This window comes from Sardina pilchardus, chromosome 14 (genome assembly GCF_963854185.1).
Source record: "Sardina pilchardus chromosome 14, fSarPil1.1, whole genome shotgun sequence".
Taxonomy (NCBI): domain Eukaryota; kingdom Metazoa; phylum Chordata; class Actinopteri; order Clupeiformes; family Clupeidae; genus Sardina; species Sardina pilchardus.
The window spans coordinates 29,891,367-29,914,003 of record NC_085007.1 but is presented as its reverse complement, the minus strand read 5'-3'; the positions used below and the strand labels follow the sequence as shown (position 1 = coordinate 29,914,003).

Here is a 22,637-nt window from a genome sequence, read left to right as displayed (position 1 = left end):
GACAGCACCAATTTACACAGGGCTGCTCCCTGTTTAGCCCCACAGGCAAGCTGCATCAAATAGAATACAACATGAGCAGGCACACTTCATGTTATGCACACACACACACACACACACACACACACACACACACACACACACACACACACACACACACACACACACACACACACACACACACACACACACACACACACACACACACACACACACACACACACACACACACACACACACACACACACAGGAGAGTAGAAAGGATATGCCATGGCCTCGTCTCCCTCCCTCATACCATAGTCAGGTAGCATGGAGATGCCAGGTGTCTGCTTTCTACTGGGGAAATAAATATTTCAGTTTTAAGGAGAGAAACATGGAGTTTGTCGTGCAGCTTAATGTCCTATCGGCACAGCATGGGGCCGAGGTTAGACTTCCTGCGGTGGAGAGAGTGACCCTGCAGCCGTCCAGGGCCTTTAATATTCGATTAGCGAGCTGGGGGGCCTCGTCCACATCTCCAAGGGTGACCCCAACAAACACATGTTGGGGGGTGGCAACAAAGATGACCAGTCTTCAGGCAAGAACAAGGATGATGGGGTAGAGGGGGAGAGGGGGAGAGAGAGAGAGAGAGAGAGACAGCGAGAAAGAATTTGAATTTGAATTTGAGAGGAGAGAGAGAGGGAGAGAGAGAAAGAGAGGGGGAGAGAGAGAAGGAGAGAGAAAGAGAGAGGGGGAAGAGAGAGAGAGAGAGGGACTGGAGCGGAGGTGCCTCTCCTCCTCCCCTCTCTTCACTTACAGGAAGGTGAGCGCGCCATAAGGCAGTTGGGGCCGGATCAATAGTGTGGTCTACAGAACAAGAAGGGGAGGCAGAGCAGCAGGAAGCCAGGCCATCTCCACGCGGCTGGAGACAATCCACTCGCCACTGAGGATGTGGTCAATACCAGCAAGACACCTAGTCTGGGGTTAGACTTAAATAACAACTGCCATCTGCCCATTCAGCAACAACAACAGGGGGAGAAAAATCCATTCACCTGCAGCCACATCAAGAAGAGGCAGGCTCGGGGCGGCCTGGTTAAGTGGAGTAAGCTGCACGTCCCCAACATGGGAACACGGAACCTTCCAGAACGAGCAGATGTTCTAGAACTGTATAATCCCGCTGATCCTAGTTAAACTTTGGCGCCGCAACGTGCAAAAAATGAATCTAAACCTTGAAAAACGCGGGAGAGCGGAATCGCAGCTCGGCTTTTTCAGGGGAGGGATGAAAAAAAAAGCGAAAGCGCATAGTTGTTTCTCTCAGCGTTATCATTTAAGAGGATTAGGACGAATCAAAAATGCAAAACAAGCCTGATTACGCCGGGCTTGGCTCGGATTTGTGTATCTGAGAAACGGCGAGCCCGTCATGATCAATTTCCCACACGTCAAGATTAGCATCAATCTACTCATGGGCAGGCCTAAACACGCTCATAAACTTGGCAATATGCACATACCTAATAAACCTAATATGCCGTAATCCTCCCCGAAAGCCTCCGCCAGAAGCCTTGGAGGGAGCGGCCGCGGCTACGGTGGGTTAAGAGCTCACCTGGGTCATTCAGAATGCAGCACATGCTTGTGTTCTACCACACCGATTACAGAGAGAAAAAACTACAGTAAATAAAAGCAAATCTCCAACACCATTGTAGACAGGTTTCGCAATCTCATTAAGAGCATGGATGCGAGCTCGGAGTGTGCAGCAGTGGCCCCTGCTGGCCATCGGGGGGAATTACCTCAACTCCAGAATAAGAGGCTTTGAAGAGGAGTTCATACAGGCAGCCATCTAATCAGCTTGGTTTGGGAAACGGGGCTCTGTTCAAATAGATCTGCCAATGAAATGTAGTTAAAAAGTAGTTTTTTAGTACAGTGAGCAGGATGGTGAGGTGGGATAGAAGGCAACCGCTACTTCAACTCTGCTCACACAGTCTCTTTCTCCCTCTCAGAGCTCTCGCTGGGAGCCTCTTGAGCAGATGAGCTAAGCCCCACAACAAATCTCAATCTCTCTCTCCCTCTCTCTCTCTCTCTCTCACACACACTCTCTCTCTCTCACTAGGGCTGGGATAAACGATTATTTTTTAAACGATTAATCTAGCGATTATTTTTTCGATGCATCGATTAATCTAACGATTCATTTTTTCAGTTCGATTCGATTTCGATTCGATTCGATTATCGATTATCTCCCCACTAATTGACTAATTGCAATATATACATGTTGATTTACATATCTGAATGAAATAAAACATTGCAATGTATGTTTATTGCTCTTAAAATTCCAAAATGAAAGACTATGCAAGTGCAAAGTAATGCATTCTAAGTCAGAGGTAGCATTCAATAAAACCTTGAAGCCTTGAAAACACTGGAAGTGTTGTCAAATTGAAGGGGATAAGATCCCAACTGCCATCAATAAAATGACAAGTTAAGTAGGCTTATTTTAAGTCTTTGGGACTTTGGGGCCATAGGGCCCACCTACACATACTGTATACCCCCATCAAATCATCATTATGATGATCATTATTATAATTATTATTATGCTGTATTAAGTGTACTTTCACTTCAAAGCAGTCAATGTTTTAAATGCTAACATTGTTCACAAAAAGTTTGTGAAAAAATCAGAGACCTGCTTTAGTAATGTAAGATACAGTATAATTACATTATACCACTGCTTGGTCAAATTTCCTATTGTGATGCGCTATTTGGAACGTGCATTATTTTTCTATATACCGCACGGCTATGAAGTAGTTCCCTTCTTTTGGGCTTATTACACTTGAATATTAATTCGCCAATGTGAATGTAACGGTAAAAACAGCAATGTTGTATCTAAGACGGCGGCAATATAAACGAAAATGATAGTAGCAGTGGTATAAGCGGGATAATCAACTCCGCGCCCTGTGCGTTTATAGGAAAATAATGCACTTATCGAAGTGTAAAGTCCCCTCCGCCTGCGGCGTCGGGTCCTTATTACCACTTCGAACGTGCATTATTTTCCTATAAACGCACGGCGCGTCATTGATTATCCCTTACATAGCTTTTGCATGGTAATGGTTGCATGACAAATACAGTACTTCTGAAAACAACAGCAATAATATGGGTGCTATTGTTTTGGGATGTTTCCCTCATGCAAGCATCAAACTCTTGTAGGCAAATGGAGACAAAATTGACATGCTTTTTAATGAAATTCCATTTGAATCTCTGAATGTAAGGATTCAGGAAACACGTACCAACTTTAGTCTATGTATTACGGCCGAGCAGATGTAAATCACTGATCTGGAGATTTTTAGATGAAAGACTAAGGCTACAATCTTTTGACCATATTCAAATTTGACTGAACTATACTCTGCTCTGTATCAAGAATCCACGTTGTTCTATTAAACGTCGTTAAATAATTAAACAGAAGGTTGAACGGAACTTGCCACCAACGTTATCGATTAGTTTCAGTTTCTGTCGCGCAAACACGCACATGCATGCATTCAATGAACGCTCATACCAACACTTCATTGTGTTGCTGTATGTTTATTCACACCGAATTAGCAAGTATTTCCTCCTGGTTGCTGAAACTTTTGTTTTCTTTTTCTGTCGGGCCGCGGTTGCTTCATCAATTGCGCAGCAAATTATCAGGTGAAGCACCGAGCCTAATTTCACTCCACGCCTCACAGACCAGCAGTCTCTCTACATTGCGGACCGGTGCAGCTCCGTCCGCGGCCCATAGTTAGAGAAACGCAGTAGAGGAACGAGTGCGTGCTGCAGTGCCTTGCACTTTTGAAATTCTGAGGAGTCACTCACGTTGCCGCCAACCTTGTTTTGATTTTGACGACGTGTCGATTCGCATATTTTGAACCGACGTATTTTTTGCGTCGAACTAATCGGTTAAGTCGATGCGTTGTCCCAGCCCTATCTCTCACACACTCTCTTTTCCCCCTTGCTGCTGATGTCACTGCTTATGTAGTGGCCGTGCCTCGCCCCGCGCCATGGCTGCCGCTGCAAATGAAATGCAAGAGGCGCGTCTCCCTCTCTCACACACGCGCATCCACACTCCACTTCTTTAATCAATTTTTCAATCTAATTTTGGCCTCCTCTCCCATCCCCTCTCTCCCTCTCTCTCTCTCTCTCTCTCTCTGGCGCTTTCTCTGTCGTTCCCCCTCTTTTGACGTGAGGGAGGCTCCTGAAGCAGTCCCGAGGCTAAGGGAGAATAGGGGGCCATTTGGTAATTCAATACAGAGCTAATCAATAAACAGCTTGTTCCTACTACTCGCTTGGCTATTTTTCCCCATCCCTGTTTACACGGGTCAAATGTCAGCCGGCAGATACAGTGGGTGTGATTCGCTGAGTCAGGAGCAGAAGAGTGGGGGTCCCACTGTACCCCCCATACCCACACACACTCGCATACGCATGCCCATACCCACACGTGTGCACACACACACACATACCCACATCCACATCTACATTCATACAAACACTGAATAAGAGTATCCTGAGGCAGCTTTCACGAAAACTAGGACCAACTTAACTGGATACACTTTTCACATTCACACTAGCATATATGATATGGATAAACTCACATGCCTATTCCAAGTCATAATAATGAAAACAAAACATATGTTTGCACTACAGTATATACAGTATGACCCCACTATAGTAAATGTGATTAAGCTAAGAGGGGAATCTGCCAACCAAGTGTCTGGTCTCTTTCCTGGGCACACACACACACACACACACGTTTACTCGTTGGTGGTCTGGACAAAGAGCAGCTTCATTCCTAGCTCACAGGGACAGCAATGACAACACACTCTTTCAGAGGGTCACTGGTGGAGAGGGGAGAGCACTGAGCACTTTTCTGAGGGGTTTGGGGAGTGAGTGCAATGAGTGCTAACAAGAGGGAGGGCCTCTGAGAGGGCAATTAAAGCCTAATGAGGCTCTGGGTGTGTGTGTGCGCGTGTGTGTGTGTGTGTGTGTGTATGGAAGCAGTCATTGCAAGTGTGACTGTGTGTGTGTGTGTGTGTGTGTGTGTGGCAATTACGAAAGTGTGTATGTAGCCTGCTTCATGGGTGTGTGGGTGTGCGTGGGTGTACTGTGGCTAAAGCTGGATGTGTGTGTGTGTGTGTGTGTGTGTGTGTGTGTGTGTGTGTGTGTGGCGAGTAGACGGAGCGCGGCAGGCAGGCAGGCAGGCAGGCAGGGTGTAGTGGAGCAGGTGCTGGGGAGTGAATGCCTGCGCGCCTCTCCTCTCGGCCCCAGCACCCCAGCGTGACGTTGGTCTCACTGACCCTATTGTTCCCCAAGGGGGCTCATCTCTGGCCCCCACCCCCCAACCTCTCAGATGGACACACTTTTGTCCAGCCCTCCCTGCCTCCCTGCCCCCCTGCCCCCTCCCCTCCTCCTGCCCCTGTCCCTGTCCCTCCAGCAGCACCCCAGACAAAAGTCCCCCGTAACGGCCCCTCACTGGCAGGCCTGCGCTGACCCCCAGGAGCCCCGGCTTCTGGAGCGCCCGCTCTCCTCAGGCTGTTGGGGCAGGTGCTGCCTGACAGACATCAACTTCTGCTCTTTTACTGCGGGGACTTTTGGGTGAGAAGTTGCCGAGTACATCTGGAGTATCATTTCTGAGATCTATGTGAAGTCTGCATCCAGGGAGACATAAAGTCATTAAGTTATCACAAACAATTGAACTGAATCAATGAATTGATTAGCTTGCGAAATACAGGGCGATACAACATGGGGTCATTGAAGTGGTATTTTTGCCCCTCACCTACATGGGTTTTGGAGACATTTTTGTCCAAACCCCTCATTAACTTCTAATCTTGCTCCTGCTTCTAGCACTTGCAGTACACATCCAGAGAGAGAGAGAGAGAGAGAAAGAGAGAGAGAGAGACTCCTTGGGCCCCTACATCAGCCTAGCATACAGGCCCCCTGGTCATGAGCCTGTATGGACCTGGGGAATCTGCCCCAGAAGGGACCATCTGTCACCCCCAACACACACACACACACACACACACACACACACACGCACACACACACACACACACACACACACACACACACACACACACACACACACACACCCTCCTCCACTTCCCCCCAAACCTCATGTTCCAAAAAAAAAGAGAAAAATAAATACAGCACGAAGGGTGGGGTGGGGTGGAGGGGGTCTGCCAGGCTGCAGAAGTCAACCACCCAACAAAGTTCCCGCTGGGATCCGTTTAAGGGGCTTAGGGCCGAGGCAGGCTGGGGCCGCTGGCAGACTCTTACCCCCTCATGGGGCCCCTCCAACGGGCCGGGCCCCCGATCAAAGGCCCTTTTAATTTGGGTTTAATCAGGGAGGCGCAGGGGGAGATGGGAGCAGGCAAGGGCCATTGTTAGGGCACCATGGCGTCCAGCCTGGACAGCACCGGACACTTCAAAGCAGCAACTAGGCCTACCACCTCCCCCATACACACACACACACACTCCACCCCACCTTAAAAAACCCACCTCCTTTCTTAACTGTTATTTTTTTGTGTGAATTTTTCAGTGAACCCAGCTGGAACGTCAAACTCACAGCGGGCCTCTGGGTGTTTAAAAATTAATCTGTCTGAATTCACATCTCAGGCCTGCCTCTCCTCTCACCAAAACCAAGAGCCTTGATCACAAAACAGCATTCTTCTCAACTACACACACATGCAAACTCACACACAAACCCACACCCTCTCAAGTCCTCCACAAGAACAAGACCTTCAGTAGAGTAGAGGACTTCATGAGTCGGTGCACTAAAAAGCAGATGAGGAGAAGGATGAATCTCAAACAGCACTCCTAATGAGGAGAAAGCCAATGGTCAACACCATGGCACTCTGCAGCCTCCTCACCAACAGTAGAGGAAACAAGCCCTCTATAGGTTCGTCCCATTGATTTTCAATCTCCTTAGAAGTTAAGTCCATTTTATTTAGCTTCCAAAGTTCTAATTACAAGTCGGGTCAATAAATCAATGGCTCCGATTTGATCCGCTGCTAATTTGATCTGGATGCCTTTTTTGGAGGGGGAGGAGGGGGGTGGAACCGGCACGTAACCCAACAGATGAAAGAGAATGGTAGAGGAAGCACACGCTCAGTCATCACAAACCCCCCAGTGACTTGAGTCATGTTTGCAATCAGCCGCTCGCTCCAAGCCCCTGGAGTATCCACAGAGGAGGAGCGGAGGAGAGGAGGGGAGATGGAGACGGATACGAGAGGAAGCTGAGATGGAGCTGAGAGTGGAGAGCTCTCCAGTGATGCTGGCGCTCCCCCATCATAAGTGCCCTGTGAGGTGAGAAGAGGAGCCGCCGTGCCCGCGCTTAGCACCTTTGGAGGGGGCAGTGTGCCAAGGGTGGGATCCCATTACAGAGCCGGCCCTCTTAGCGCTTTTACATGTAAGCAGCCGCAGATCAGCCGCTGTCTGAAGAACATTCCACAAGCAGCATGGGAGAGGAACTCTGTGTTGTGTTTCTGCGCGCGGCTTTCATGGAGTTCTCTTCTCCCCAAGTCCATCAGTTTCAGCTCCTGGTGCACCACTCTCTTCTCTTTACGTCTGTTTTCCACACGTACATATATGGTCATCTACGCTGGGATTTCTTCTTTCGATCTTTTGAGATTATTCTCTGCTTCAGTATGGTAAGGCAGATAAAGTTCACTTTGATAGCACACCAGAGCTTGGCTGTTCACCTGCAGACCCTGGGCAGAGGAGTGAGCAGCGGAGGCAGCCGTGTGTGCGCTCACCTGTCCACCCGGACCACTGCGCTGGCGCTGCCCTGTCCACCCTGGCGCTGCCCGCTCTGTGGGAAATCACATCAGTGCAACCAGGGCCTGCTGCTCTCACCGTGGACCGTGGCTCTCTCTGCTGTCAGAGGGCTCGCAAAATGAGCACCTCCATCTATATACTCACTCCCACACAGGCACACACCAACACACACACCAACACACACACAGACACACACGCACACAGACACACACATATGGCCGCACACGTGAGGCTAAAAGCGGCGTACCCGGCGCTGTCACCAAAGCAGCGGCCCCTCCCCCAGGCTCATTGCTCATGTTGTCCATTTCCCCTGTTTACTGTACAGGAGGGGGTGCAGCAGAGCCCCAACCTGCTCCAGTAATCAGATTCCTCAGTGCCCATCCATTACAATTACACCCCCCGCTCCCTCCATCCATCCATCTATCTCCCTCTCTCTCCGTCTCTCTCTCTCTCTCTCTCGCACATGCAATCGCTCGCTCCCTCTTTCTCTCCTTCCCTCTTTCTCTCCTTCCCTCCATCTCTCCCTGTTCTCCCTCTCTCTCCCTGCTCCTCTCTTCCCCCCTGTCGAGCGGGTGAAGGCGAGGCTTTCTGGAGAGCAGGCGTAGCCCAGAGACGGCGCTGGGAAACGGATGAGGTGAGTAGGAGGGAGCAGGCTCACACACACACACACACACACACACACACACACACACACACACACACACACACACACACCACCCGCCTGGCCCAATATATCCCACAGTTCCACGGTAGAGCCTAGCCAACGTGCTATGAGCTGAGAGAGAGAATGAGACAGAGACAGAGAAAATGAGAGAGAGAGAAGAGAGAGAGAGAGAGAGAGAGAGAGAGAGAGAGAGAGAGAGAGAGAGAAGAGAGGGGAGGGGGGTGGTGGATTTCATCTCCAGGCACAAAAGGACACATCGGATTCCCACTGTGCTCACCTGGCCCTGAAGGAGTACTGGACTGTGAGGACAAAGAGTCACTCTCACTCGCTCACCCACTCACTCTATACCTCTCTCTCCCACACACACACACACAAAGACATACAGACGCTCACACACACACACACACACACACACACACACACACACACACACACACACACACACACACACACACACACACACACACACACACACACACACACACACACACACACACACACACACACACACACACACAGGGAGAGGCAGTGATCAGCGAAGTCTCTCAAAGAAAACAAGGCAGTGTTTACCCTTATCAATACTCCAATCCATCTATGGCCTTTTCTGATTGATTAGTGACGGAGCGCGAGGTGCCGACAGCACAGCTTAAACAGATGAGCTAAACACTCACAAAGGCGGGGGCCGTCAGAGGCTGCGTAGCGCGCTTCTGTGTGTGTGTGTGTGTGTGTGTGTGTGTGAGGCTCCCGGCATTTGCACCAGTTTAATGAGTTCAATCTAAATTTGCATGCATATGAAGACTAAATGCATTACAAATACACTTGCACAGACACAGGTCTGGTCTCATTGAGTCCAGGTGATGGGACAAATGGAAGCGTGCCAGGCTTTCTCCGGGTGTCCCACACCACACCAGCACACTGAGGCTTCTGAGGCTCCCTGCCGGAGTGCACTAGTGTTGCTCTAGAGCGGCTGAGGCCTCATGGTGACAGAGTACAGAGCTGGAGCAGCAGTAGTAGTAGCACATACTCCCTCCATCACCACCCACACACTCCTGCTCTCTTGCACCATCTCTCACTCTGCCACACACACTCAAAAAGCACAGGGCTTTGTTTTAGAGGAGCACGGTCTGCACGGTCACACACACATACACACACGGGCCGTGGTTTCGGAGTGTCTGCCACAAGCTGTCAGCGGCCTCCGAAGATGTTTCCTGGGAGTGGTGTGAGCTGTGGAGCCTGCTGGCGTGGTGTGCTGTGGTGTGTTGTGGTACTGCAGGCCCTGCTGCAGATGAGGGGAGGCCCCGGCTAAGTGCTCCTCATCAGTCTGGATTAAGGCACACTAAGCTATGCCCCGTTCATTTCCCGCTAGATGCTACAATTTGTGTGTGTTGGTGTGTGAGAGTCTGTGTGTGTGTGTGTGTGTGTGTGGACAAGAGTACTCTATGTGTTTATTACTTTCATTGCACTTGCCATTAAACCCAATGTGTCTGTCAGAGTGCAGGCCTGTCTGTGCTGCAGTAAGTGCTACGAGAGTAGCATTGTGCTCCTCGCTAAAGTTCTTCAGGAAGGTTCTGTCTGTGTTGCGCTCAACTTTCTTCCCACATATTATCTCCCAGTCTGTGGGAGACACAAAAGCTGGGTGGTGAGGGACCGTGGGGCCATGTCGGGGTGGGCAGGAGTGCCACCGGACCCCCCGTGGGTGCCGTGTGCTGGGCCGAGGTGGGTGTGTGAGGCCCTGCGGGGGACTGAAAGTGTGTTTATTTGTCTTTTATTCCGCTTTTTACGGCGCGGCGTGGAGATTTACGAGAGCACTGCAGCCGCCCCAAGGGCAGCCCTTTGTCTTTGTGACGAGCGCTCGTAAACTCAGCGCCAGACATGCTCCTCTTCTCTCCTCGTCCCTCTGCTCCTCCCCTCGTCTCATGCGCTCCACACTTCTCCTCCTCCTCCTCCTCCTCCTCTTCATCACTCTTTCCAACTGACCTTCATCACACACTCCAACCCCTCTGACAGAGGAGAATGATGTAGAGAGGGAGCAATACCACCAAGACCTTATGGTGACAACGTACACTACAGGGGTCTGACGCACATATCACACACGCACGCACACACACACACGCACACGCACGCACACGCGCACACACACACACACACACACACACACACACACACACTCTACTGAGGAACAAGCGACATGCGGTTATCAATTAGATCGAGTGAGGAAAAAAACATGAACAGACTTGAACAGACTTGGTCTTGCTCTAACTGCTGGTGTGGCGTGTGCTGCCCATATAAGTATTTCCCGTGTAGAGGACTCTGGTCTGAGAGGCCCACATTATGAAGTCATCAGGTCAGTCTGCTGCTAATGGAGCTCCGGCTGCTCAGGCCAAGACTTACAGCCATCTGATGTGCTCAGAGCCAACAGCCTGCTCGCCCATCAACAACCTCACACACTCACACACACACACACACACACTAACACTGTGTGTATGGGGGTGCAGTTCAGTTGCGTGTGTGTGTGTGTGTGTGTGTGTGTGTGTGTGTGTGGTTCAGCTGCATGCGGTGTGGTGTGTGTGTGTGTGTGTGTGTGCAGGCGTGTGGCGTGTGTCTGTGTTGGGGAGCCCTCGTGAGGGCTGGCTGGTGAGCTGCAGGGGGGCTTTGTGTGCTCTGTCAGACCCCCGGGCCGCCGCGCCGAGGACCAGCAGCGCAGGGCGTGCGCACGGGGTCAGGGGTCAAATTCCCCCGTGACCCCCCAAAATGAAGGACAGCCCGCTGACAGATTGGCCTCCCGCTTCCCTCATGCATCTCTTTACCCCCTCTCATCCTCCTGCTCTCTCTCTCTCTCTCTCTCTCTCTCTCTCCCTCCCTCCCTCTCTTTTTTCCCTCTCTCTCGCTCTCTGTCCCTGAAGATTACACCTCCATCCCCAATTCACTGCTGATCGGACTGCAATTACAGTGGCCACCAGGAAGATGGGAGAGAGAATGAAGGAGAGAGAGAGAGAGAGAGAGAGAGGGTGGAGGTGGGCGGAGGGGTGAAAGACAAGGAGAGAGGGAGAGCGACAGACAAGAGAAGGAAAAGAGGAAGGGAGAGAAAGGGGGAAGAGACAGCAGCAGTGGGCGAGCTGAGCGGAGCTGAGCGGAGCGGTGGGCAGCGCTGTGCTGTGCGCTAGATAACGGGGCGCCGCGCTGCAGGAGAATGAGACGGCGGCGGCGGAGCGGGGCGATTAATAAAGACAAAAGGCCCATTTGAGAGCAGCGGTGGTTCTGCGCCGTGCCAAAGGCTTAGCGGCTGCTTCCCTCACCCCCGCCATAGATTTATCGAGTACGGAGACCTTCTCCAAAGCCAGCCTTTCTGACAAACAATATTCCTACTCGCCTGGGTTAACACTCAATCAATGCTCGGTGAAAACATAACTACGAACAAATGGAGGGGAAAAACAGAGATACCAGACACAGGCACAGACACACACACACACACACACACAACAACACTGGAGAAAGAATGTGAGCGAGGGAGAAGGGAGAGAAGTGAGCAGAAGGAGAGAAAAGAGCAGAAGGTGAAGAAGCGCAGGGAAAAAAAGAGAGATGAGGCGCGCAGATTAAAGGGAAAAAAAGGAGGGAGGGAGAGAGAGAGGGAGAGAGCGCTACTGGAGGGAGTGGGAGGAGGGCGAAAGAGGAGAAGCCAAGGAAAGGGGTCCTTGGGGAGGTCCAAGCGGACAGGGCACGACCGGGGTCGCGACCTCCGACCTGTGACATCACTGCCCTCTGCAGAGGCAGCAGAAGCGGCAGCAGGAGCGGCGCACACAATCTGCTCAGACAAAAGAGGCTCGTCCTGCAGCGCTGCTGGCCACTGGCCGAGAGCAGCACCTCTCGCCCTCCACACCGCCCACTCCCGTCCACCCCGCCTGTCCGTCCCTCCGTCAGCACAGCACTCGGTTGACCGGCTCGGCTCAACACAAAAAAACTTCCCCTGCAATGGCTACTTTTCTACGGCAAAAAACAAAACAGCTAACGTCGGTGTCTGTGATTGGGGGAAGGGGGGGGGTTGGGAGTGACACCGTCACCCTACTTGAGGAAGTTCATCCATTTTGGGAAAATGACTTGAAATGAGCGGGCCGAGGATTCCCCGAGCAGGCCCGGATTGGATTAGCGCGAGGGGCTAGCGTTTCACAAAACCCAATCAGCCGCTCGTAATGACATCAGAGGTGACGGCGGCTTCACCCCTGACCTCCGACCCCTCCGGACGGATGGACGGGCGCGGACCCTAATGTGACAGCGTGGATGGGCAGGAGGCCGCCGGACCCCGCGCTGACCCCCGCCACAGCCCAGGGTGAGGACGCACACGTCTGCCTAATGAACTTAAACAGAGGATCAGATTGCACTGGGCCACACGGCTAAGACCTCTAATGCGTTCAGCAGCGCGGGGCCTCCTCAACGCTAATCAAGACATATTGGAGAGAGCGATGGAAATCTGCTGCGCTGTTTTATTTTATTCCCCACGATGTTGGTGCTAGACCTGTGCTCTGATTCTTCATCTGCGCCGTGGTCTGTGGTCATCTTTTCGTCTTTGTTATTCAGTTTTTTTTTTACATGACCTAAAACACAGTTCAGTTCGTTTTCATTTCAACAGCAACAGTGAAAACCGTTCATTTCTAAAAATAAACATCAACCAGGAATTCCGAACTAAAAGATGCATCTCTACACGAGGTGATTGAGACACACGGTGTCAGACTGCTGCCTGATTCTCCTGCCTGAGCGCCACAAAATGGCGGCCAGCTGCGCCGGAGGACGCTCGAGCACGGCTACAGTGACAGCTCCGCGCTGCTGACCCCTGAGTGCCCACCAGTCAGGGGTCGAGGGGTCACAGGCCCAAAACCTGGACAGAGGGTCCCCCTTCTGATGCTTAACTCTGCCTCCACGTCACTCGGACTTAGGCAGCAGGAGCCCTGCTTAAAATGCGTCCCCTTGTCCTCGGGGAATGCCACGCATGAGGACACTACGTCCACCCCCGCAGGACCGCACGCCGGCCACTGAGCGCGCTCAAAGACATGAAACGGCCCTCACGCTGGGGGGGGCAGTCTGGGGGTGAACCCCCCCCCCCACACACACACACACTCCTGCGGAGCTTTATGAAATGACAGACTTTTTAAGAAGACTTCGCTAGATTGTGGAGACGCACCTGGCGCAGATTACTCCAGTTGTTGAGGGGATTTCGCCCGACAATTTGGGGGGCTTTTCAGGTGTTTGTTACCATCACAGGGGGATATTCTGCACTTGAAGAGGCGCTAAGCCCTCCAGCTCAGGTGCATTTCCTCCACTTGCTCGGGCCCACTGCGGTAAAAGAGTGCAGGGGTGGGGGGGAACACAGCCCAACGTCTGCAAGAGCAGAATGTCGAGCTTCTCTTCGTCTGTCTGCTTTTTTTTTCCCCCTCGTTTTTTTGCTCTTAGCTCCCGTGGAGAGCGGCTTTGTTAGGCTCTGCGTGTAGCGGCGCTGGGCAGGCCCGGCACTTTCCGAGGGGGCTGGAGGACTGTGGGAATGTGCGGGGAAATAAATAAATAAGCCGGGCTTTCGGCGGATTAGAGATAAAAGTGGTGCTGAGATGCTGGGAGGCGCAGGGGAGGCTTTGGGAGAAGAGGGGCCGGGGCGGCGGCCCGTCGCCGGGAGACAGCCAGTGACCTTTCCCTGCTGGAGCGCTGCCCGCTAACGCACAGCTCTGCGCCCGCGCTAATCCCCCACACCTTCAGCAGCTCGGCCCTTATTTCACTCGTGCGCTCTCTTCATCTCTCCCTCCATCTCTCCCTCTCTCTCTCTCTCTCCTCGCTCTTTTCTCTCCCAAATGTCAGATGGGCGAGAGACAAGCAGCACTCCGTGGCAGGAGAGCATTCAGATATCTCCTGGAGGGGGGGAGGGGGGAAGAGGGCAGACCTCGGACCCACAGACACCTCACTGTCATCGGGAGTGAGCTTGATTGAACAGGCCAGACACAGGCAATGCAGCATGGCAGTACAAAACCTCAAGCATAACAAAGACAACTGCATTGTCTTTCCGTTGAGTTTTGAGTAAAACGCAATCTTCTAGGTTTCTTCTGTCACATTTCTTTTCCACGTTGCAGTGCACTGTATTACATTTCGGCTACATTGAGATGACTGGTACGTCTCCTGTCTTGTTTACCTCTCTGTATTCACACTGAGCACAGAGAGACCAAATGCGATACACAATGAGCCAATGTGATGTATTCTGCCTAGCGTGAGTGCCTTGCTATTGGGTGTGATGACAGTAACATAGAGAATAAGTGACTCTTGCCTTTGTGTGGACAGACTCTGGAACAGTGCCGGCAACCAGACGACGCACCCATTACATCGCTATGGAAACTAAAGACTAACGGCTATGATCACATAGCAACCTGAGCTTTTGACCTATCCGCATGCATTGGAAATCTGTCATAACACACAATGGCGCGTATTTAATACTGTCACATGTAATGATCATGGTTAACACAGCTCTCGATCGACTCTTTATGAGCACTCGATTGACTTTGTAGCAGCGTGTGTGTGTGTGTGTGTGTGTGTGTGTGTGTGTGTGTGTGTGTGTGTGTGTGTATATTTGTGTGTATGTATGTGTGTGTGTGTATGTATTTGTGTGTGTGTGTGTGTGTGTGTGTGTGTGTGTCAGTCTGTCTGTGTCTGTATTTGTGTGTATTTGTGTGTGTGTGTGTGTGTGTGTGTGTGTGTGTCAGTCTGTCTGTGTCTGTAGCACCCTATGGCTGGAGGACAGAGAGATGTGTAGGACGCGGTGGCCTCTCTCCCACTGCTCTGCGCTCTAATGAAATGCTCAAGGTTCCCGTGCGCCCCTGAGCTGGAGATGGCGTGGCCCAGCCCTCACCCCGCTCTCCCCTCTCCTCCGAATTAGTCTCCCGCCGCAATCCACTCTTCTGGAGCCTTCCGCAGACACTACATCGCTCAGGTTAGAACGTGCTCACACGCACGCACACACACACACACGCATCCTAAACACACACACACACACACACAGCCCACATACTGTACACACAACAAACTGCTCTGCTCACCCACGTAAACACACACAGGATCTCTTACATGTTACAAATTGCATTGCTCTTACCCACACACACACACACACACACACACACACACAAACACAGACTCACAGACACACACACACACAAACAACAATCAAGGTTAAAGCCAAGGCACTGAGCGGTAAGCAAGACAGGCCTATTTATAGCGGCGGGCGGACTGGGGGAGAAATGGCCATGTTGGATTAAGAGCGGCTCTTCCCCGTGAGTGGCCCGGGCTATTATCTCCCGCTCGCTTGATGACGGGACGAGCAGCTAATGTTTAGCGGCCTCTTTGTTGGGGAGGCTGAGGGGTCGGTTTCAGCGGGATTAAGAAAAGACACTTAACCACATTAGGTGCCGGAGACAGACTCCGCGGAATCGATGAGAGGGAGGGGGGAGCCTCTGGAGATGACGACGCATCTCTCCCTCTCCTGCTCTCTCTCTCCCACTCTCTCTCTCTCACTCTCTCTTTCCCTCTCTCTCCCACTCTCTCTCTCCCTCTCTCCCTCTCTCTTTCCCTCTCTCTCCCACTCCCTCTCTTTCCCTCTCTGCCCATCCTCATGTTCCTCCCCTCTCCGACCCCCATACCTGCGTGACCTTGTGGCCCTCTCCTTAAAGAGCATTAATAACCCAGGCATCCCCACCCCCCAGCCTACACGTCATGCAGCACATTAACCACAGACAGCTTTTCCTTTAGCTACAACCAGCTCTCACACACACACACACACACACACACACGAGGAAGTGTATTGAATTCACTTAAATGTATTGCGCGCACACTCTAACAATAACACAACATTCAGATTTAATGCTACCATCTTGAAGACTAATAATGCAGCATTGCACTGCTACTGCAAACAAAAAAAGAAAGAAAAATCACTAATAGGCGGCCAGCAGAAGAAACACTCTGACACTATCTGCCGCGGTGCTGCAGAACACAACATTCACAGCAGTCCAGAGTTCTCACACCAGCCCCGACACACTCCTCTCCTGGGAACAGGAGGTCTCCCTACACACACATACACACACACACACACACACACACACACACAAGCTCCAGTGCTAGCACCACACGACGTGGAGCCCAAGCCTGGTGCAGAGCCTCGTGAGTAATCACCACGGCGATGCCTCGCCCAGAAAAAACCAAATGGTGCTCTCTGGCCAGCCAGCTAGATCTAGCCGGGCCCGCCTGCCTGCCTGCCTGCCTGCCTGCCTGCCTGCCTGCCTGCCTGCCGCAGCCAGTCAATAGCCCACGCGCGCCTGACAATTTATCATTTCGCAGCGCTCATTTTTCACGTATTGACAATATGTTTTTCCATTTATTTTCGCGGTATTAAATCTGTTAGCCGGGCTAACTAAAACAGAGACAGGTCTCTGGATGTGCAGGGGGGGTGAGGGCTGTTTCTTTCACCCTTGTGTTTTTCTAGGCCAACATTTCTGCTTTTCGTCTTTATTTAAAGGGGGGAAAAAATTCACACTACACCAATTCCAATCCGATGGGCCCTGGTCCCACGGTGAAGGGCCAAAATTGAAACCCTGCTCCAGCACATCTATTACACCTCCGCCACTCCAGCTTAAACGCCAAGCGCACCGCGGGGGGGAGAGAACAGATCTGCGGGCGTGTGCAGCGCGGTTTGTTCATCCGTCTGATGAAGCGCGCTGCCATCGCCGAGAAAACAATGAGTGCTTCGGCCCTGCCGCAGACATCTTGATGGGCCTGTCTGATGGGCGGCCGCAGGGCAACTGGGGCGGTCAGTGCCAGGGTGCCCGGAGATGGTGGATGACCACAGAGGCGGCTTTGAAATCACTCCTCCCGAAAGCGGTCAAAAATACCCAGACAAAAATGTCGGCACGGAGCGCAAAAGAAACGGCGCGCTCCAGAGCTGAGAGTGGTGGAGAGGGGCGGATCACACAAGGCGTGCGTGCGCGTGCACTTCACCTGCGTTAGGGATTCTGGACGGGTGTCTCCGGCGGCTCTCACCCGATTGGTTCATTAGGGCCCCTGAGTGGATGTGTTGGCGGGATCAACCTCACTAATCTACTAATGAAGCCAGCCGTCTCCTCGGATGGTGTCCGTGATACACAGAAAACTGCCTGGGCAGCAACTTCTGCCGCGCCTCCCCCACCACCCCCCCGACCAACACACACACACACACACACACGGGAAAGCACACCTCAGCTGATGCCAATGATTTTATTGTTATTGCTGGGTTTTAATAGGATTAAATCTCAAATGGAGGCCTGGCGGCCATTGATCGCAGGACAGGGTGTAGTGACGCCATAGGACACTCACACGCGCGCGCGCGCTCACACTCCAATTTGCTAACTAGCAGCAGCTTATTAAGTGCCATGTGAGATAACACCGGAGAAGAGCAGCCGCTCAACACCTGGAAGGATTTACAAAGTCCTGCACTCACGGGCCAACAGAATAGTTGCTCTGGATAGTAAATAATAATAGTCGATAGTAGTGTGTGTGTGTGTGTGTGTGTGTGTGTCTAGCTCTCTTTCACTCTCTCTCTCTCACACCAAGATAAGTGGTTTTCTGAGGGTTGAATGGCTTAGTAACATCAGAGTCGACCAGCTAGCAATAAAGGAGAACTATGCGGATTTAAAGATGCCTTCCCCCCACACGTATACATACACACACACACATACACACAAATGCATACACACACACACGCACGTGCAGCGCTGTAAATGTCCTGTATTTGTCTGGCGTGGCTGACAGTGAGACCCTTTGGAGTGGGCTTGGTATCAATCACAGCTCAAGGTGACACATAGCTCTGCAGTGTTTTCACCAGCGAGAGACTGACTTCTCACCTTAACACACTCCTCTTCTCGCCTCCTCTCTCTCTCTTTTCTCCCTGTCGCCCTGTCTATCTCTCACACCCCGCTCTCTTTTCACCCTCTGTCACACACACACACACACACACACACACACACACACACACACACACACACACACACACACACACACACACACACACACACACACACACACACACACACGCTTGCTCCCACAGTAATGAGTGATGGTTGTGCTCGTGACATCAGGCAGCACTGCGGGCTATCACAGCAGCACCTTGGAGGAGGAGAGTGTCATTACTTTCACAATAATAACAGTGCGCTGGCCTGTCAGCCGGGAGAGAGACGCACAAGTAGCGCTTACCTTAGACCTCGCTCACCCACACACACACACACACACTTACACACACACACACACACACACAACCCATCTCAATAGCCACTGCTCCTTCTTATCTTTATCTGCTACACACCTGAGAGCAGTGTGTTGGGGTGAGGAATGCTTATTCGCCGCATCCCTTTTCAATACATTGGGACTTATTAGTTAAGGTCAAACGGATAGCTGTCACTCGGGGACCCAGTGTGTGTGTGTGCGCTGTTTGGGATCATGGACCTGAGCTGGCAGCTGGCTGGCACATAAGTGGCAGCTCACATGCTTGACTCCAGGATCCGCTCCAAACTCAAGAGGACTCTCTGCCCGTCAGTCTGGCCGTCTCCCTCTCCTCTAAATCCCTATCTAGTCGTCCTGAAGGAGGGCCATTATCTGGGGCCTCCTGCTTTAGGGGGATTGGAGAGGCTGAGGACAGTCATGTCATGTGCTACACACATGCCACCATTTGGCCAACTCAAACTACTCCATGCTTTTCAGGTGAGGGGGGCTCTGTAGGGGACAGAAAGGGTCATTTGCACAAACACACACGCACATACATACACACACACAGACATCTCATACAGCAGAGTGAATAGGCAGCATGTATGGGGTGGACTGGATGTATTCCCCACTACAGTCTCTAAAAGCATGAAGACAGCATTTCACATGCCTCACTGTTTGTGTGTGTGTGTTTATGTGTGTGTGTGTGTGTGTGTGTTCCCTGTGATGAGCAGGAAATGGGATTTTCTGCCGGGCACAGGGAGTCAGGGAGTCTGCCAGAAGACCACAGAGGAGGCCAGTAGGTGTCGTCCATCTCCTGAGGGCTGAGCTACTGTACATGGACCAGCGTGCTGACCAGCTCTGTGTGTTCCGCTGCACCACATACAGCCACTGCGTGTCCACTTATCTCAGGTGGGGACATGTGAGCCACTGCTCTCAGTTCTGTCCACCATCACCCCTCTCTGCCCACAGCTACAGTGACATTCACCTCTGATTAGGGTCAAGAACTCAACAGACACAGATGACCACCTAATTTGTGGAAGGGATTATGCATGGAGACACAGACTCACACGCTTGCAATTACTCTCACTCACACACACACGTCTCTCATCGCTGATGTTTGTACCATGTAGCAGAACATATGAGTCCACCTCCTCTGACGACCCCTCTGGTCTCCACACACTGCAATTTACAGTGCTTGACCGAGTGGGTCATCTACATTTCAATGGCATCTATGGCCAATCAAATACTCAGCTGTCAGTTTGTGCTGCATCCACCTGACCATAAACAGTCAATAATGGATCATGTTCACTCCGTGTTTGTGTGTGTGAGTGTGTGTGTTTGTATGGGTTTATGGGTGTATGGGTGTCTGTGTCTGTGTAGGTGTACAGTGTATGTGTGTGTGTGTGTGTGTGTGTGTGTGTGTGTGTGTGTGTGATAGACTTGAGTGCCAAGTGTCCTCATGAGGTTAAGGCAGAGAAGTTCACTGTGCTTACCTGCAGTGATGTCATCGTCGGTCACATCTATTTCCTCTTCCTGGACCTTCACTTCCACTGGCTGGGGCTCAGGGGGTGGCGGGATTGGCTGGGGCGCCTCAGTTGCCGTGGCTACAGGGAGAAACAAGACACACATCCACATGCGTGGGTTAGCCAAAGGTTATTCCCCAGCCTTCATTCTTCTGCAGCGTGTTAACTCATTAAGTTGAGGTAGTGCTGACGACTAATTCAGGAAGGATATAGTCCCCCCCCAACATACACACACACACACACACACACACACACACACACACACACATACACAGTTAATGTCCCTAATTTTTCCTTGTTCCTCCTCCTGCCCTTGTTAAGTAGCTCATCAGGGCTCATGGAGGGGTGGGTGGGGGGCCGGCATTATTGGTGGCTTTATTAGCCTGTAACCCTTCTGCGATTACACCTATTTTTATTCGCCGGGCTAATTTAGCCCTTATCCTGGAATTACCAATTAAAATAAGCTTTTCATTAGAGCCAGCCAAATTAATCAATGCTGCTTAAAGGTGAGAATGAGCTAATCTCTGCTTGGTGCTAATTAATGAAGGAGGCCTCCTCAGTGAGGAGAAAGGGACAGTTACCGCGGAGAGGGGGGGGGGGTTGTGTAGGCTAGGCTACCTTCATGCTATAGCATAGTAGCCTGGAACACCAAACACAGACACACACACGCGCACAAAGGAAATAAACATCTCGTGGTGGCACTTTTGCCGTCGCCATATTGACAAGGCTTTTTTTTTTTACGCGGCTGGCATTTGATGAAGAGCGCGAGTCCGTGGGAGGAGGATGGGATTGATTAGTGCCCGCCTGGCCACGAACACGCTGCTTTATGTTTCAATTAACCTCCGCCACGGAGCAGTCACACGCTTAAAGAGAACGCGACGCTTACTAGCCTTCGCCAAGCTTTTACACACACACAGACAAAACCATGGGAGGGTTGGACAGGGGACTGTGCTGTATGTGTGCCTGTGTGCTTGTGTGCTTGTGTGTGTGTGTGTGTGTGTGTGTGTGTGTACTGTATGTGTGTGTGTATGTGTGTGTGTGTGTGTGTGTGTGTGTGTGTGTGTGTGTGTGTGTATGTGTGTACTGTATGTGTGTGTGTGTGTGCATAATGTGCCCGAGGTCCAGGTGGCAGTTCAAACTGGTGTATAGTGCATACAAAAGGGAATAAAAGAGAAGAATGTTGCCCTGTCTCAGGTTGATAAGGTTCCATCTTACTTCACTTCCTATTGCTCACCAGTGCACATGAGCTAGAGATTGGACAGATTATGGCCCTCGTGGGTGGGGTGGGGTGGGGTGGGGTGGGGTGGGGTGGGCTGTTATGATATAACGCCAATCCTGGTGACAATCAAAAGGCCTAAATACTTCCTGAGGCCAGCCCAAAGCAGCAGTGGTCAGTGTGGGTGTGTGATAACCGGAGCGCCGAGGTGATTCCGGCGTCCGTGAGCAGGTGCCATTCATAAAGGTCACCCCAGGATCCCACGGAGCAGCCGTGATTAGAATTCCCGTGAATTTCGGGTGATGGGAACGCTGTCACCCACCCAAGCGTGTAAATTAGAGAAAGAGTGCCACACACACACACACACACACACACACACACACACACATACACACACACACACACACACACAAGCATACACACATAGATCAGGGGAGCCCCATAAGTCAGCCCCCACTCCCTGCCTGGGCAGCCATTCCCTGAATAGAGGAGGGCCTCCTGCAAGGTCAAACGGACCATGTCAGCCATGACACACTGCTTCTCCCCAGCCTTGTTAACCCCCAGGCCCGGAGAGCAGTGCCTCGCCCCTCCTCCACCCTCCCTCCCTCCTCCCTCTCCCTCTCCCTCTCTCTATTTATCCTTTTCTCTGTGCCTCTCTGCGATCCGTTGTTAAAATTCAGCGCGGCGGCGGCAGCAGAGGAGAGGGCGCCCGTGTCTGACATCTCCTTAACGAGTCGGCCGCCGTCGGTCCGTCCACCCTCAGACGCGGCGCGGGCGGTGTGTGCGGCGGGCGGCGAGCGGGCTGCTCAGGAGCCCCGCCAAGGACGCGCTCAAATATTTATCATTCCGCTTCTGTTGCGCCGCCGCCGCCGCCGCCGAGCGCTTAGGGGAGAAAAGAGCTCAAAACTTTGTTGAAGGAAAGGGTTTCGAAAGTGAGTTTATCTCTGCCCTCCGGATCCAACTCCACTAGTTAATGCCTCTCGATCCAAACTACATACGCTTGGCACTCAACCTTCATGTTGTGAACATGCAGAATACAAATGATCCACATGGCACTAACGTCATTCAGAGTATCACTAATTGCCTCATCAAACAGAGGGCAGGTGTCAGTGAAGAGCTCTCCTGCTGCAAGAGAGAGAGACAACTGGTGCTGTGAAGCTCTATATTGCTACAACGTTACGTAACTCAGGAGTGAGCATCCGCGCTCCAAAGTTATAGCCCC

At 51.7% G+C, this 22,637-nt stretch overlaps 1 protein-coding gene across 1 annotated transcript in view; it reads right to left on the bottom strand.

The window, feature by feature from the left end:
* Nucleotides 1-22,637, bottom strand: part of LOC134100599 (WD repeat-containing protein 7) — a 144,728-nt gene that overhangs the window by 74,987 nt on the left and 47,104 nt on the right. Inside the window, exon 20 of the mRNA XM_062553886.1 lies at nucleotides 20,170-20,280. Coding sequence (XP_062409870.1) covers nucleotides 20,170-20,280 — 111 coding nt within the window. The remainder of the gene's footprint in view (nucleotides 1-20,169; nucleotides 20,281-22,637) is intronic.